We start from the raw sequence: 18677 nt of genomic DNA, 5'->3' as shown, positions 1-18677 counted from the left end.
AGGAAATCACATTCATTTGCTCCAGCCTCCCTCCACTGGGAGGTTGGGAAGTTTGATAGTTGTGGTGGACATTTGTGGTCATTTGGCCATCCAGTGTCAGTTCATCCTGTTCTTGGTAACAAGTGTTTTTGTCTTAAAATTCATCCCTCCCCCATCCATGCAGTCCAGGTTACTCAACAGGCTCCGCAAGTAACCCAGCGCTGTTAACACACATCATGTATCTGGGCAATTGACTGGTTCAGGAATGGGCACTGAAACCCAATACGGGGTTGTTGTTGAGCCACAGGGGCAGCAGTCTCTCTTGTTCTTTCCCACTGGACTTGAACCTGAGAGGATGCAGGGCTGAAGTGGCTGCAGGCATCATGCCACCCCACATGGATCCTGCAGATCAACCCAAGGACAACACAAGTTGTCTCTTTAGTAATTTAGTTTAAAAATATTTGAGTATGAAGAGTGCACTGTATATGTGTGGATTAGTATCTTATGTCCATTCCAGGACGTACTAGCCGGAATTTGAAGCCCTCACTAGAAATCCACCCTCCAGAGAGGGTTGCTTAAGCCTTTTCTATAATTTATCAGTGAAAAAAATAATGCTGAAGGTGTAAGTAGGTGGTGAGAAACAAAGCCCTCCTCTTCCTTTTGCTTAAACGGAGGACAGGAGTCCCACAAGCACTGGTGCTCTTGGGGCCGGGCCTGTGCTCTTCTGGTCCTGCATTTCCCTTTCCCAGGGAATAACGCTGTGGACTCCCCTCCACATGAATCTATCACACAAGGTGCTCACTTGAGAAGACAGAGTGGGGCACTGCAGAAGGCCCCATTACAAGAGACTCCATGATTCTCATGTGTTTGTTTGCTAAACACATTTTTATACATTTGTCAGCTTTGGGTCCCAGATAGTTATATACTCCCCAACGTGAGGTCAGGGACCGGGGCACAGAGTCCCATTTATCTTAGCTAAGAGTTGGTGATGCTGATATTTATGTAAGATCCCACATTTGTGGAACAACCAAATTGTTCTCAATAGCAAGGCTGTGCTAAGAGATGGAGGAAAAGCAAGTTCTGATGACATTCGTTGAGTCCTGAATTCAATTGTGGTGCCTGGACTTTTTCAGTTGTGGGGGTAGTACATTATTTTCTTGATTAGGCCACTTTTCTTGACATCTGTGGAAAAAAAAAGAGACCTAACTGGCCAGCTTTTTCCTTAACACTAGACACTGCAATGCAAGGCATTGCGGGGTGGGGGGGGGGGGGGTAGCACCTTCCCCTGCAGTTACTTGTCGTTCCTGCAAAAACAGAACGTTACACACATGCAAACTATTTAATTCACTCCTTTATTCTGGGATGTATATTATAGATAACACAACTCAAATACACCATCAGACATTGAAAACTAAGGCCTTTCTGTGAGTTATTTTAAAAACTTGGTGTTTTGCACATAATGATCTTTAAAAAAAAAAAGAATTACCACAACCAAGATTCTCTTCTGAAATGAAAATTTTATGTAGGTACAGGATAACTTTAGGGCTATAACTAATCTGAAGCTTATCAGGTAGCAAAACCATTTTCGTTTTCTACAGCATAAATAACAGCTCTAAGGCAACCACTACCTCAGCATGAAGCTCACTTCTCCACCTCAGAGTAGTGTTTACCTGCTACAGTGACCAGTGTTTACAGACCATTTCCCTTTCAGTAGCAAAGAGAGACTTTACCTAAGAAACAGACTACATACTACAGAATCCTTGGAACAAGAAAAAGAAAGGGAGCTGTAACTAAGGCACTGAAAGCACATTATTTGTATAAAGAAATGTAAACAATTTAACACCAACAGGCTCCCTCCGTTGGAGTCTTTATTGTAAATGCACACAGGGGCATCATAGTCAGGGCTAGAGTCTGAAGTCTGGGTGAAACAAATGTTTCTGCAGAGTTCAGAGTCTTGGCTGCCAATATATGATTTCTAACATGGTGCAGTTGAATTAAGTAATTTCAAAGTGACTCAAGCGGAAGCTGTTATTTCCCTTGAATCTGAGTTTTAATAGTATTAACAAACAAGGATTTTATAGGAGTCCTAAATTTACGGGCTCTTTTTTAACATTTATTTGCATCTTTTATCAAGTTCTTCTAATGAATTTTAGGATTATTTTGGCTTATTTCATCAAGGAAGTTTGGTATAAGAACTTGTTACCTAATGAGTGCCCTTCCTTGTGAGTTCATATTTTAAGTAGCATGGTTCATGTCATAAATAAACCACACTTGCTTTAACACCATTCAGAATGGTACATTTAACAATTGGACATATAGCACTGTAAACAATTCAAAGTCCATTGAGCTTACCATGAAAGAACTGGAAGGGCATACGTAGGAACTTGTCCTGCTGCAGACAAGCAGCTGCTCTGGCTCTGGTGTGGTGAGGTGGGCAGGTGTGGAAGGGAGAATTCCTGAGGCCAGTCACAATTATTGAAGCTAAATTAATTTCTTCCTGACACTTTAGTATTAATTCTAAGTAGTTCTAAGTTCTAAACCATTAACTGTATAGTTCTTTAATTTTTTTAAATCAAAGAAGAAAAAGACTTTCACACAGATGAATGTATAGGAAAACACAAATAATGACAATTTTTAAGAGCCTCATTGCAAAAAAAAAAAAAAAAAAAAGAAAAAAGGACAATTACTTTTGGAGTTACTATCTCTAATTCTTAAAAAGCAAGTACAGTGTCTATATCCCTAAGTTTTAGTGCTATACAGCATTAAATGTACTTTATGAATTTGGGGTAGGTCAAGTTTGTATTTTATCTTAAACATGTTTTCTATGATGAAAAGGAACAAAATTGTAAAAAACGAGATTTTCCCTTCTAAGGTTTCAAAGCATTAGAGGGCATGCAATGAAATGTTGTTACACCTTGAACAATGAGCCTCTTGAGTTTGTAGGAAGGGCAGACGGGCTCCATTACCAACTTTGGGGTAGAAAGCACAGCTCTCCTCTTACCCAGCACAAATGCAATCCTGATTATAAAATTACTTGTGTTCCTAAATACAACCAAAGGAAATCTTAGAGAAACATGAATTAGAAACCTCTTTTATTAAGGGGAAACAACCAAAAAAGGTGCTTTTTAAAAAAAAAAAAAGAAAGAAAACAAGCCATAAAACCATGAAGTTAAAGAGCTGGGTCTGGAGCAGATGTGCATAATAACTAGCTGCTCCCAGCAGGATCAGAAACAGCTTTGGGGGAGCTGCGGAATATGGGTTGGTGTGTTTCAGAAGAGGCACCAGTTAATACTCTTCCAATAAAAATGATGTGTCCAACAGTGTTCAGCCTAGACCAGTGCTTTCTCACAGAATCTGCTTGGCAAGTTCAGTTCACAATGTGTTTACCTTTCATGGCAATGCATGATGCAATTATTGGGTAGGTCACTGTCAAGCAAAAATGAGATGTAATTAAAGAGAAGGCATTCATGCCCAAAGAGTACATAAAGCAGTAAGTAGTTTCTGAGGCTGGTTCAGTGCAGAAGTAAAACTGACAGGTTTGCTAACAGCTAAAGACTTTTAATTGCCTCATATTTTCTGCAGCTCTGACCAGCATCCCTCTTACATGACAAAAAACAAAAAAAAAAAAAACAAACAAACAAAAAAAAATAAACAAAAAGTGTGCAGCTCCAACAGAGTGAAAATGACAACAACACTTTTCTTTTGCCTCAGAAGGAGACTGGTGCTTGGTGTGCTGGATTTTCCACTGACTCCAAATGATAAGAATATTTGGGCAACAACTGGTCAAAAGGGGGTTTAAATATTACTATTGAAAAAGGAAGGCTAAAACTAAAAAGAAAGGTCACTTGCTATCATTATAAAGGATTAATTTTTGTGTTTTCATTTTGGTTTTAAGGTAAAATGTGTCAAGGCTACAAGGGGTTGAATAATTTAGGATAAACCATTACCGCCCTGTCTGCAAGCCATTTGTTGTTTTAATGGTAGATGTTAGATACCCACACAAATGTAGAAAAAACAACCTTCCTTTTTTGGTAGGTTGTAAAGAAATATGTCAAAAGATGGTTTCTGACTGGAATAACAGAATGTTCTAAGTGTTCCTTTAAAAAAGTATGTGACTTCATGTATACCATTTTTAACAAAAAAAGCTACACCTGCCAAAATGTTGTAAGGAAACTAGCACTAAGCATGCAATACTGAGTGTGAGAAAGGAGCTTAAACTGTATTACTTCCTATCTTTTAAAATTCAAACTAAAGTTTCAAAGTGGAGAGCCTGTGGTTGCTCCCTGAGTCCAGGTTTTAGCTTCCATGAGAGAAAAGGGCACAGGTGGTTTTCTGACATCTTGGTCAGCACACGATGTTATGAATAATGAAGGGCTTCCTGTCAAAACGCTCGATCAGTTTCACGACAAGGGGGTTCCGTTTTCTGATCTTAAGGATGAGATGGGTTTGGCGCAGGAAGAAGTGTGCCAAGGGAGGGAGCCTGGGCACCACCTGCCTTAGTACCTGGAGGAACAGCGCTCACCTCAGTGAGGTGACCTGGGCAGTCCAGTAACAGCATGTGATCCGGGCCATTGTTGACGAGTTCCAGATCTGCCTCTGGTATGGGGAGTCTGTTAGGATTGGGCCTTTAAGAAAAATGTGTGTGTTCCTTGTCTGCTAAAAGCCTGATGGTTGTTTAATAATATTCTGGCCCAAGTTATTTCACCCCGATCACTCCCTGCTATGTACACAGTATCGAAATTACATTCAGAGATTAAAAAAAAAAATTGTAGCAATATTTTTCCCACAAAACTAAGTGCAAAATATCTTTAACAAATAATGATGGCAGTAAGAAATATTCGACATAGTCATGCAAAAATGCATCTGAGCTTACAAAGGTTTAGAACATTTCCAAAATATGCCCTAGGTTTTTACAAGGTAAACCTTATAATCTTACTCATTTTTCTTTGAATTTAAATGTGGCTGTTTGTGTAAAAGTCGGTAACATGCAAGTTCTATGATCTCCAGTCCACCAAATATTCTCTCTTGCAGCACAAAGATTACAATGGTGATTATAAAATACCACCGAACAAGACCATACAAATATATGAGTAGGCACATTGCAGGGCTGAACAGGGTCCAATACAGTATAGAGAGCAATTTGACCACAAAGACCCTGAGTTCAGACTTGCAAGGTGGAATGACACTCTGTCCGGTAAAATAAAAATTCTTCTCCCCTTGATAGAAGGAACGCAGCCTCTCTTCTTTCTCTTCCCACCGTTTGTGGCACCACAGTTGAAGGTCCTCCTTGGATGTGGGGAGGGTGTCTATTGGATACCGGTGGACGTGAAAGTGGATTTCCCTGGGAAAGTCTCCTTGGAGGAGGTGCTTCTCTGATTGAGGAATGTTGTGAGGATACGCCACAGTGATATCATGTATAGCATCAAGGTTCTTACCTAGGTTTTGAAAAGATAAAAACATAGATTAAGCAGTGCTCAATTTGGGTGATAATGCTGATTCACACTGCAGGGCAGCACCAGAAACTGAAAAATCAGGACAGTGTGAACCACAATGAACAAAGGTTAGAGATACTGGTGTTCCTGGACACCTGGGTCAATATTTATCAGTCATCTTTAGTTTTATTTCCTGCTTGCTAATTACCACAACAATCTTTAGAAAGAAAATATCTTCATTTGCAGAAACAGTAATCTGCCATTCTAAAACTATTAAGCACATTAACTCAAATTTGAGATGGGAATTAAACATTACAGGGCTAGCTCCTTAAACACCAACAGAATTCAGTTTTGATATCTCCTATTAATATACCCATCTCTCCAAATAAAAGTAGACTTTCTCACCTTTAACCCAATGTTACCATGATAGCTACTGAAAAGAAAAACTTAAAATCAGGCTTAGGTGGTGAGAAACGTGAAAAGTTCCATATACTTTTTTATTTTTAAAAACATCAGCTTGAGCCACAGGGGCACACACCTGTAGCCCAGGTACTCGGGAGGCTGAGGTGGGAGAATCACTATTGCCCAGGGGTTCAGCCTGGGCAATATAGTGAGACTCAGTCTTTAAAAATAAATAGATAAATAAACCTGAACTCCAAGTAAGATCCTGATCCTGTATCCTGTCATCCTGAATTTAACTTACGGGGTTAAGTGTTTTCACTTATGTGTTTTCAGCAGTCACAGGCCAGATTGCTAGACGCTGGAGATAGACAGTGAAGTAAGACATGGTCCTAAACCTCACTCAAGATGTTCTCAACATAACTGGGGAAGCAGGCATGCATAAAGGCCTAAATAGACCTTATGGGAACACATAAGGGGTTAGTAAAGGAGAGGAATGAGGTGGGGTAGTGGCAGAGCAAATGTTTCGGCAGAAAAGCACAGTGGGGATGGGAACACTAAACGTAGGCAGCAGCCATGTGTTCCAGGCCCTCATGTTATCATTCTTCAGAATTTAAACTCAATTCTGTAGGTAGCAGAGAAGCACTTTAAATGGTGGAGAACTACTTAAGGATTTCAGACAGAAGGGACCCATATGTTTCATTTTAGCAAAGATTACTCTCTGGGGGCAGTGACCCCAGAATGGTTTAGAGAGGACCAGAGGCAAAAGAGATAGAGTAGTTTGATGGCTGTTACAGTACAGCAGGCAAGAAATGGAGAGGAGGTAGGGGCCAAAAAAGACATGTCCAAAAAAGTTACGAGGAAGAACTGATGTGATACTGTACAGTGGTCAACTGGATGTGGGAGAATGGGGAGGGGGAGCAGGGAGGAGTGAATCTAGGTTTGTTTCTGGCTCAGGGTACCGAGTAGATGGTGGGGCCATAGAGATTAGAAATGTAGGTGGAGTGTTGGACCTGTAAGGGACCTTGAGGATCACTTAATCCAATTCTTTATATGAGGCCGAGAAGTTTGGTATTTTGCCCAAGGGCACACGGCTTGTTGGTGTGGAGTGTCTAAATGTTACTTTCTTCTGAACCATGTTACCTTCGGTGAGAAACTTTTGATGAGGACTTTGATTACTTACAGAACCATATGAAGCAGACAAAACTAATCTGTGCTGATAGAAATCAGAACAGTCAGTGGGAAACAATGAGAAGGGAGCCTAAGGAATTTTCTGGGTGACACACTCTAGATTCAGGTGTGGATTACATGATGCTTACCTATGTCAGAATAATCAGATTGTACATTTAAGACATGCACATTTGACGCTTTACATTTTACCTCAACAGCAGTAATAAAGATATGAAGCAATTCCCCCACATTTACCCTTTCCACTGAAAGGGTTAGGTTATATTCGCTTTTTAAAAAATGGTTCTTCAAGTTTTCTGCAAATGTTTCTCAGTCTCCATTACTCTGTGATTTACTTTAGGGTAAGAACCAGGCTTCAATTTGGTTTCATAACTGAATTATAAAATAATCAGCACTTAATGAGAGCTACTTTATAAATGAAAATGCCTACATCAACAGGCTTAGATTCAAAGTTGAAAGGAGAGCCCTTCAGGAGTGCTGTATATTGTTCGTAGGGGGTAGAGGAAGTGCAAACGAAAGGCTCATTGAAGAAAGCTTCAGTGGAGCTGTATTTGAAGACAGACTAGGCCAGACCTGCTTGGCTCCAAAGAAGAGAACTGGGGGCTGGGTACGGTGACTCACACCTATAATCCCAGCACTTTGGGAGGCCGAGGCGGGTGGATCACCTGAGGTCAGGAGTTCGAGACCAGCCTAACCAACATGGTGAAACCCCATCTCTACTAAACATACAAAAATTAGCTGGGCATGATGGTGCATGCCTGTAATCCCAGCTACTTGGGAGGCTGAGGCAGGAGAATTGCTTAAACCTGGGAGGCAGAGGTTGCAGTGAGCAGAGATCACGCCACTGCATTCCAGCCTGGGCAACAAGAATGAAACTCCATCTCAAAAAAAAAAAAAAAGAACTGGGCCAGTAGTCAGAAGCCCATGGGAAAAGCTTTGTGACTTAGCTATCAAGAGGTGATTTATTTACCATTTGAGAAAGGGCTGGCTGACCACTTGCCTTGTATGCTACAGTGGGAATTTGCATGCTGAAAGGTGGGCCGTCCGATCAAGCATCCAAAAAAGACGCTATTCCATCGCTGATAGACTATGATACATTCCATAAAATGTTAATACGTCTCACCTGTTAACTCACTTGCATCAAAAAAAACAAGCAATCTTTCGTCTGTATTACTTCATGAGAGATGAAGCTTTTCCTTGACTAGACAGTACAAGCTAGTTTAATATTTTAGAGCACTCTCTATCTGCAGACCTCAGAGGCCATTCATTTCTGCCCGCCAACTGCGACCATAATCCTTGTTTTAGTTGCCTTACCTCAATGCCACCCACCCTTTTCTTTCTCTCACATGGAGGTAAATAAGATGTCTTTGCCTCCTGTAACTTGTCATGCCAATTAGCCAGATTCAGAACTATGTTCACATTTCATTTACTTTCAAAACTCCTCTGGAATCAATACTTCTGCTTCTACCTTCTGCCCAAATACTTCTCTCCTCAATCAGGATTATAGGTCTTCATCAATATCACCTTTCACAACAGCCTTGACCAATCTCCTTTCCCCATGTAGCTCCATCTACCTTTCTACTCAGTCATTCTACATGACTGTCACAGTCAATCTTAAAATCTTAGGAACAGTTCATTCACGTGGCCCAGCCTCTCTCATACAGGTGGTTCCTAATGCTTACGGATCAAACAGTCATGTGTTTTTACAAATAGGTACTAAAATGGTGAGAAGAATGCCCCTTTCTTTCTTCCTTCTTCTTGACGATCTACAGTAAAGGTGTGTGTGTGTGTGGACCACATGTGTCTGTGGCATTATAATGTTCAGTATAGAAATGGCAAGTTTTGAGATGGCAAGTTTGATGGCACCACTGAGAAATTTTCCTTGATGAAAGATTTTAGATTCATGGCAGCACTGAGTGTGGAGGGCTGTGGACACAGACTGCCTGGGATCCTGGCTCTGCCTCTTGCTGAGTTACTCAATCTCTCTATGGCTTACTTAGTTCCTGTACCTATAAATTACCTAAGAAGGTTGTTGTGGGGCTTAAATAGCAAATTCTCAATAAAGGCTGTTTACTAGGCTGTACTCTTTTCCTCTAACTTTAGCTCCTGGAGTCCACTGATACCAACATAGTATGTGGGGGGAAATGACAATTCAATACTGTTTCCATACCACTGTCAACAGCACTATTCGCCTGGGCCCTGAGAATGCCAGTTAGAGACCTCCTAATTTAACTTTTCTACTCAACACAAATATTCTAACGAATATTTCACAAAATTGCCAAAAATACTCTCTCTGCCTCAAAATATTCAGCCTTTTTTCCTGAAGTATTTCATCTCAAATCCCTTCAATGTCTAGTTCAAATGCCAAGGGTTCTAAGAAGGAGCTTGTTCAAGTACCAAGGCCCAAAGTGGCCTTGCCTCTTGTGAATGCTTAAAGCACATGCACTGATAACCTCATTTGGGTAGCTGGTTGCCATCCTGTGCCCTTACTAGATGCTCAAGTACATTAAGGGCAAGGACCATGTCTTTTCTTTTTTAGACTTAGTAACTAGCACTAAAAAGGCTCCACTAAAAAGGCTCTAGAAATGAGTAGTTGACCAATATTTGTATGGTCTGCTATCTTCTCATCTAAAAATATAGAAGATAATTATAATGCTCTCTCCATTGAGTTGTGTTGACAATTTGGTGAGCTAATGTACAGTGAGCTCTTTGGACAGTATTTGCCATATAGTATAGTTCTTGGATAGTAGCACCTTCTATGACTTGTTCCATGGTATGTTTTTTTTTTCAACTTGGGTTCTACGAAGTCTTGGTTCTGAAAGAATTATAACAATCTTGTGAAGGGGGAAAGGGTTCACTTTACAAAAAGGTAACATTCCAAAAGTTTTAAAAAATTGCTTGTTTAAAATCTAGAACTTTGGAATGATATAATTTAATTAAAATGCCATCTATATTATAAGCAAGTAAAGAGTAACGCTGTAATGTTAGAAACTAAAAAAGACAAAGTGATTAAGGGAACTAGGTGTGGAGAGAAGGAAGAGAGTTTACACCTTGACACTCATTTCCCTGAGCAGTGCTGCAGCCTAGGCTTTCCTTAAGCATCACAGAGACTCGAAAATGTGTTAACTCCAAAAGCAAGAGAGGAGGAAATGGAGAATCGCTTTTATACATGGAGAGAGAGTCGACTATCTTGATACTTTTATATATATATATATTTGTGTATGTATATAGCGACAGGGGTCTTGCTATGTCACTCAGTGGTCTTGAACTCAAGTGATCCTCCCACTTCATTCTCCCAAAGTCCTAGGATTACAGATGTGAGCCACCACGTCTGGCCTGTCTTGATAATTTTAAAGCTTTATATTAAGTAAATGTCTCCAAACACAAAAGCCACAAAGCCACATGTAACTCTGTTCTTCTTGACTAGAAGAGCCAAATTCTGTAGAATAAGAACTGATTTCTCATATCCTATCAAGACCTTCTGGCACCATGGCCTCTGGCACAGGGAGCCAGTACCAACAGACAACTGAGCTTCCCCATATAGGGAACAGGTAAAAGAGGTCAGCATGGCCTTGGGGCTTGGTTCATGTGAAAGTGACAATAATGAAATGGATAGTCAAAAGTTGAGATGTGCCTCTTTCATTTACCATTTATAATTGGGCTAAAATACTGTAATATGTAAGAAAAAAATGTTCCTGCAGTTACAAAGGATTTATACTGCCTTTAAATCTTTTGGTATGAAAACAACAGACTTTTAAATAGGCAAATTAAGGTGGCTGCCACCAGTAAAAGCCATTTTTAAAAGATCTCATTGCTTTTTAGATGCTTTAAATTATTATTTATTTTTATTTTGAGACGGCGTTTCGCTCTTGTCGCCGGCTCACTGCAACCTCCACTCCTGGGTTCGAGTGATTCTCCTGCCTCAGCCTCCTGAGTAGCTGAGACTACAGGTGCACACCACCACGCCCAGCTAATTTTTGAATTTTTAGTAGAGATAGGGTTTCACCATGTTGGCCAGGCTGGTCTCAAACTCCTGACCTTAGGTGATCGGCCCACCTTGGCCTCCCAAAGTGTTGGGACTACAGGCGTGAGCCACCACGCATGGCCAGATGGTTTAAATTATAAATCTAGATGCTGTCTATTCTGTCATCTGCCTATATGGGGTTTAGAAAATGGGTTTGTTCTGTTTCAGACATTGTGACTATTGGAAAGTTTCATATTTTAATATTTTATAAAGCCAGCACTGTGTTAGAACAACCACACTCACTGGGGCCCATAGTTGTTTATTCCCTGGAAGAATGAAGCACTTGCTTAATATTTCAAATCCTAATTTTTAGTCTCAGAGTGAGGAAATCTTGAGTACTTTATTCATGTTTAAGTAACAGAAGCTTAAAGGCTATGACTGAATTTTACGAATGTAATATCCAGCATGAAGTGTCTCTAAGCACATCAAGCTGAGCCCATGCCTATTACAAGAGTCCCAGCTCACTAAGAATGGGAGGGAGCCCAAATCCTTACACATCTGTATGTTTAAAACAAAAGAATGGAAAGAGGCTTTTGTAGTCTCTACATGCACAGTACAGTGAAGAAATCCAGGTTTGTTCATGCCTTTGTATCGGATCCAATTACACAGTCCAATGACAGATTAACACAATTTTTTTAACCCAGTGATCTCATAACAACTAAAATTTTTCTTTCTCCATTCCATAATCAAATATATGCAGACTATATAAACATGTAACTTATTTTATTTATTTATTTATTTTTGAGATGGAGTCTTGCTCTGTCCCCCAGGCTGGAGTGCAGTGGTGCAATCTTGGCTCACTGCAACCTCCGTCCCGTGGGTTCAAGCAATTCTTCTGCCTCAGCCTCCCGAGTAGTTGGGACTACAGGTGGACACCACCATGCCCCGCTAATTTTTGTGTTTTTAGTAGAGATGGGGTTTTACCATGTTGGCCAGGATGGTCTTGATCTCTTGACCTCGTGATCCGCCTGCCTCGGCCTCCCAAAGTGCTGAGATTACAGGTGTGAGCCACTGTGCCTGGCCAAAATGTAACTTATTTAAGATTACATTTGAACACCTGCTTTAAAAAAATTAAAATAAAAATCTATTTTCTATTTTCCAGATCTAAATTCACAAATCTAACTGCATGGATTAGAGTTTTGAGTTAAGTAGCTTGTCATCTAAGATGCATCTGTGTTAAAAGGAAACGCTGAGGCTGCTGATTTTGTACATTGTTTTTCAAATTAAAAAGAAAAATTACTCCAAGAAGATAAAATTTGGATTTAGTAACTCAGCAATCATTCACTGTGCCACTTTGACACAGACATGTAACAGTACATAGCTAATAATAAAGCATGACAGATTGGCACTAGTCAGTACATTTTGAAGAACAGTCTTGAATGGACTAATTCAGATATATTTAGACTAAAAATACCGATAAATATTATACCTTTCAGCTTCAAAATAAAAGGGTATGCATGAAACACTTAAAACCAACTGGTATTAAGGCTCAAACAGTACCATTTTCTTTGAGTGTTAAAATACTATTGTTTCCTACTAGGAACGTTATTCATTTCTCCTACGTAAGTTGAATACTTAAGGAACAAAAGGTGCAGTCAGGCTGCTCTCAGTCCTGCCTTTGACCAGCTCTATGACTTTGGCATCCTCACTATGAGCCTTGGCTGTAAATGGACACAGCAGTCCCTACCCTCATAGGGTTTTGTGAAGAGCAAATGGGATGTAGACTTTACAGTGCTTAGAGAAGTGCCTGGCACATACTCTTCACAGGTTCTTGTTGTATCATCATTATTCTTCCTCTAGGTGGGATAATCACTGTTTCCACTTGATGTGAATTTAGATTTAGGTTGCTATCCTTTACCTTTCTTCTTTCTCTAGATTTCCTTGTCCTCTGAGAGAGATGAGTCTGTTATAGGGCATGATGTGGTTTATTCTCATGATGCAGTCCACTCCTCTCCCACAGCACAGAAGCAAAGCTGTTTAGAGGACTGACTCTGGCTCTGAGCCCTATTATGTCTGGCATATATTCCTCTCCATCCCTACTAACTCACTCCTTAGACATTTTAAGCGAAGCGTAGACATTAAATTGTCCCATGGCATTCAGAATTAGAAGTTGATAATCTGTGCTCTAGGATCACTGGCCACCTGTTCTATCTTTTTGTTGTTGTTTTTTATTAAGTCAAGGATAGTACTCAATCTTTTTCTAAATAAGAACCATCTTGAGCTTCAAAGTTAACCTTCAGCTGGAAAGTTAAAACTAAAAATGGTATACCTGTGAACAGTCTTGCTTATTCAACTTCAATTTGATTCTTTACAGATAGTTTTAGAGAAAGCTATTTTCACATTTCTATCCTAAATCTGTTGCACTTTTTGTGTTTTGTATAAATGGTGAATCTTTTCAGTGCTGTTTATCTCTCCCAATGAATACTGGTTCTCTGGATCTTCAAAACAAGTGTAATTTTCTAGATAGAATAGAAATATGTCAACATGTTCCAAAATTTGACTTTAATACATTAATAGATCACTGAAAATCTGAATAAAAGTATGCACTTGCTGAGGCTGAAGTTAAAAAAGAAGCAATGTGAAATTTAAATCACAGCTCTTGGAACTCTCACATATAAAAATGAATAGCTGCAAGTGCCTAGCTATTAACAGTACTTATCTACTATGTCTATATTTTACCGATAATTTCTACAATTTAAAACCATGGAAAGTTAAGGCTGAGTACATGTTAATTTCAAGCTTCTTCAGTGAAAACATCTGAAATTTGCAAGGAATATTTTTCATACAATGCATTAAAAATAAAAGGAAAAGTAACTTTGCTACTATATTGAGCTTCCTAGCAAGTGTGATAAACATTGACCTCTACTGGATCTGGCAACATCTTGATACTTCAAGGACATCATATTATAATCACACTGGCCCTTCAGCATCCTGAATATTTCCTTTGTGAGAGATGCCAAGTGTGGTGTAGGGCATGCTGTCGTTTATTCTCTAACATTCAGTCTACTCATCTCCCATAGCACAGAAGCAGAGCCTTTAGGATACTGACCTGAGCTAATCATGGCAACCCTATATCCCTTACTGGGGACTGGTTCAGGAATAAGTTCACCACTCAATTCGGGACAATGATATATAAGAGGTGTATGTCTAGGACTTCTAGAGAAAGTTGCCTTGCTCCCAAGAGAAAGTCCTAAGAAAATCACATACAGAAAGCCACAAGAAAACCACATATAGCTGACATCATAGAGGTCAGAATGGAGACAGAAGGTACCAGGACCTTGCTTAGATGGCTGGGTGCCAAAATCTAACCTTTAAACGTACCCTATTGCTAACATTGTGGTTGTGTCAATGCATTTTCTTACCTTTCAACCTGGTTTGAATCAGGTTTTTGGCTATAAGCAGTTAAAGTACTCTAACTGATGCAGTATCAACTGGTGGGAGTTAATCATCAATTACAACTTACAGGAGAAACTCTGGCTTTTTCTATTTTTGAACAGGCTTTCCATTTATTTTGAGTGTTCTATTTACCTTCTACTGTTACCCTAACAGCATGCAAATATATATATGTGGACCCTAAGGAAGCATTTCTCCAGTATCACCTTAAAGATTCATACTTTACTTCAAAGTACATTTTGGTTCATATGAGGTCAAGTCCCTTTTAGGTGACTCAATGCCATTCATCCTAAAAAGCCAATGCTGAGAAATGGACTTTTCTTAAGTGAAGAGTTGGGGTTCATAACAACTACAGACAGTCCTACATGTAGGCCTTCAAGATTATTTGAAAAAAGTAGAAGGCTGTTTTCTCTGTGCTTCATATTTAGATATAAAACTTATTTTATATTAGCATTATCACTTACTTTTTTCATGTGATACTTTATTTCTCTGAATTCGAAAAAAACATTTCCCTTATTACAAAAGGTAACAGAAGTTACTGTAGATAAGTGAAGAAAATGCAAGTTAAGTCTATAGAAGAAAAAAACGGAATCATACCAACTGATTTCCTTTAAGGTATATATCCTTCCATTTGTTTATTCCTCCCCAAAGTATAGGTGATACTTACACACATAAAACACCTATGGAAATGGATATTGTTATAAACAATTGTATCCTCAAAATTTATGTTGATGCCCTAACCCCTACTGTGACTATACTTGGAGATAAGCCTTTAAAGAGGTAATTAAGATTAAATGAGGCAAAAAAAGTGAGGCCCTGATCCAGTACGACTGATGTCTTCATAAGAAGAGGAGGGGACACCAGGAGTGTTCATGTCTAAAGAATATCATGTGAGGACACAGTGAGAAAGTGGCCATCTGCGAGCCATGAAGGAGAGTCTTTAGGAAAAACTGACCCTGCCAACACATGATCTTGGTCTTCTGGCCTCCAAAACAGTGAGGACATAAATTCCTTTTGTTTAAGTCACTCAGTCTCAGTCTGTGTTATCGTGTTATGGCCTCTCCAGCAGACAAATACATACATAACATATGCCTTGGAAAAAAAAATCTAGAAATGGAACCATACTATAATACTGTTGTATAATTAATTTTTCGTGCATCTTTCCATTGATGCCGTTAAAGACTTTCTAAAACATGTTATAGATGCACAGTATTTGATTATATAGATATCACATAAAAAAGTTTTCATATTTCTAAGTTGTTTCCACAAAAGTCACATTTAAATAGATACCTCCATAACAAGAATATGAACACCTTAACTAAAAAGAATATGAACACCTTAACTAAAAAGGATATGAACACCTTAATAAGCTTTAGCTATATATTGGAAACTGACCAGAAACATCAATTTAAATGCACACCAAGAATGTATAATAGTGCTTTCCTTTTCACACTTTTACTAATACCTGGTATTGTAATTTTAAGAAATTTGCTCAAGTATATCATTTTGTATATTTTTTTTCTTTTTCTTTTTTTTTTTTTGAGATGGAGTTTTGCTCTTGTTGCCCAGGCTGGAGTGCAATGGCACAATCTCGACTCACTGCAACCTCCACTTCCCAGGTTCAAGTGATTCTCCTGCCTCAGCCTCCCGAGTGGCTGGGATTACAGGCACGCACCACCACGCCCGGCTTTTTGTATTTTTAGTAGAGACGGGGTTTCACCACGTTGGCTAGGCTGGTCTCGAACTCCAGACTTCAGGTGATCCACCTGCCTCAACCTCCCAAAGTGCTGGGATTACAGGGGTGAGCCACCACGCTCGGCCTCATTTTGTATTTTTATGTCTTTGATGAGAAAAAATAAGCTTATTGGAAAAACACAGTAGTAATATAATGTATTTGTCATCTTCTTATGGCTTTGCAAGAGTTCTTTACCCTCTACCATGTAGATAGTAAATGTTTTCTACATACTTATTTTGCCATATAGCCACTCTTGGGTTTACTTTGTTGGATTTGCTCCTCTGTAAATGCAGCTTCATTTTCTTTATCCATTTTCTGTAAGTTGTTTGTCACCATCTAGTCAATTTGCAAAGTCCCTTCTTTATCACAGATTATTAGTTCTCTGTACACTGTGTGGCAAGTATTTTCATAAGTCCATTATCTATTGACTTCATGGCATCTTTTCCAACACGTGTGTGTGTCTAGTCAAGAAAATTTCTGTTATAGCTTCTGGATTCCTAGTCTTGTCTGTCAGTCCCTAAATTATACATGTATCCTTTATTTCTCTGAAAGATGAAATACGTTTTTTTCTTTTAGCTTTATAATCCAGCTTTACTTTCTTTCAAATAGATATCAGTTTTTCAAGCAAAACAACTCTTTTCTCCTTGTATTGAAATACCAACTTGGTATTTCAATTATGGCACCAATCTCCTTTCCTCTTGTATTAAAATACCAACTTGGTCATTTATTAAATTCTCACATATGTAGTTATCTAGTTTCCCTTCTCTCTTCTACTCCACTGATCTGTGAGTACTCCTGCTTCTAGACCACACTGTTTTTCTTAGTGACTCAATATCTGGTAAAGCAACTGTGCCTTTGTATTCTTTTTCAAACTAGACTTGGCTTCTCCTGGGAAACTGTTTTGCAATACAAACTTGAAGAGCATTTAATTCAATTCCAAAACAAATACCTTATACCCTTCCCAAAAAACTTGTCCTGCAATTGTATTGCATATATTTACATAACAATTTTGGAAGAATTGGCAATTTTCTATCGTCTTCTCATCCAAGAAAATGGCTTCTCTTTCCATTTGAGCAAATGCTCAAATCTTATTTTATGTCTTCTAATAAATTTCATTTTCTTCACATAGCTTCTGTGACGACCTTTTTAAAAAATTTATTCCTAAACAATTTCATAATTTTTGTCACATAATTGTGAATAGAACATAATTGTGAATACAACATGTGTTTCTATTTCTGTTTTAAGGTAATCACTGCTAGAATAGGGACAAATCTATTGTTGTATGTTTATCTGCAGCCAACTTACAATTTTTTTTTTTATTGTAATTAAACTTTTAGTAGACTTTTTGACCTTATAGATTGCAGCAAAAATGGTTTTATGGTCAATTTTACAGTCTTTTGGTAGTTTTATTACTTTCATTAACATTTACTTAAAGTTCTGAATTTAAAATGTGGGTTTTAAAATGAGATCTTTAGCATATAAGATGCTTACTGCTGAGTTTTGGTAAAACTCATATTAAAGTAGTTAACTTCTATTTTATTTTCCTAGTGTTTATTAGGAATGGCTTGACTTTATCAAATATCTTTTCAGCATCTAACAGTAGAATTTTGTTTTAAAGAAAATATTAGTCAAAGACCTATATGAACCAAAGTCTTAGCAGTTAAAAGGAAAGAAGTGCAAAGAGAAATTGAAAAATAATAAAATTATAGTGTAGGCTTCACTATTTCAACCATAACTGAACAACTACAGTAGATAAAAACTAGTTAAATAAAGGAACTGAATAGCTATTGATAAATTTGGCTTAATAGATTTATACAGACCTGTGAGAAAATATTTTAAATGGTCCATTTTTTTAAGGCATGGTAAGTCTAAGTACTGGCAGCCAGCTGCAAACATAATAAACTGCATGACTCATGTACCTAGAAGGTCACAATAAGCAAACAGAATGTAGAGGAGGGGTCAGCCTATTAAAGGGAAGAAAGTTTCGTTATTCGGAAATCGAAACTTAAGTGGAGAAGGAGACCAGGGTATAACCTTGGCGGATAAATGAAGGCGGATAATGAAACTTTGGTGACATCAGAGAAGATTGTAACCCCATAGTACTTGACCAGTGGGGAACTGGTGGAGGGACTTGTGTGCTAGGAGATAAATTATCTGCTGTAGCTGCCCTGGGTGTGCCTGCCCACCAGACACTCGATCTTGCAAGACACTATTAAAAAGTCTCACTTTTGCTGTTCTTTGTGCCTCCAAGTCCATTCTTTGGGTTTGGACGGGTGAGTGTGTTTCTCACAGACCCATTTGATACTCAAAAATATTTTAAAGGTGTTAGTAACCATGAGCATTTATAAAAATCTGATTACTTACCTAGTGGCAAGACAATTTAAACACATTTTGCCAAAACTGAGACTTTATGATGCACATTCTGACATCAAGATTCCATAAAAATAATAAAATAATATTCCTCTTTTAATAAAAAGTTTAGATAAACCATGGATAAAAGATAAAAGGAAAATTACGAATTATCTAA

At 38.5% G+C, this 18677-nt stretch overlaps 1 protein-coding gene across 13 annotated transcripts in view; it reads right to left on the bottom strand.

The window, feature by feature from the left end:
* Positions 1 to 1312: 1312 nt before the first annotated feature.
* Positions 1313 to 18677, bottom strand: part of LCLAT1 (lysocardiolipin acyltransferase 1) — a 226405-nt gene continuing 209040 nt past the window's right edge. For 6 of the 13 annotated variants that reach the window (XM_021924712.2, XM_017947410.3, XM_021924713.2 and 3 more), the window contains one exon: positions 1313 to 5414. In XM_021924712.2, the coding sequence (XP_021780404.1) occupies positions 4912 to 5414 (503 nt within the window). In that variant the 3' untranslated portion in view covers positions 1313 to 4911. The remainder of the gene's footprint in view (positions 5415 to 18677) is intronic. The other 7 variants (XM_009183933.4, XM_009183929.4, XM_009183931.3 and 4 more) reach the window with 2 other exon arrangements.

This window comes from Papio anubis, chromosome 14 (assembly GCF_008728515.1).
Source record: "Papio anubis isolate 15944 chromosome 14, Panubis1.0, whole genome shotgun sequence".
Lineage (NCBI taxonomy): Eukaryota > Metazoa > Chordata > Mammalia > Primates > Cercopithecidae > Papio > Papio anubis.
The sequence above is the reverse complement of the archived record's forward strand: the minus strand, read 5'-3'. Positions and strand labels throughout refer to the sequence as shown.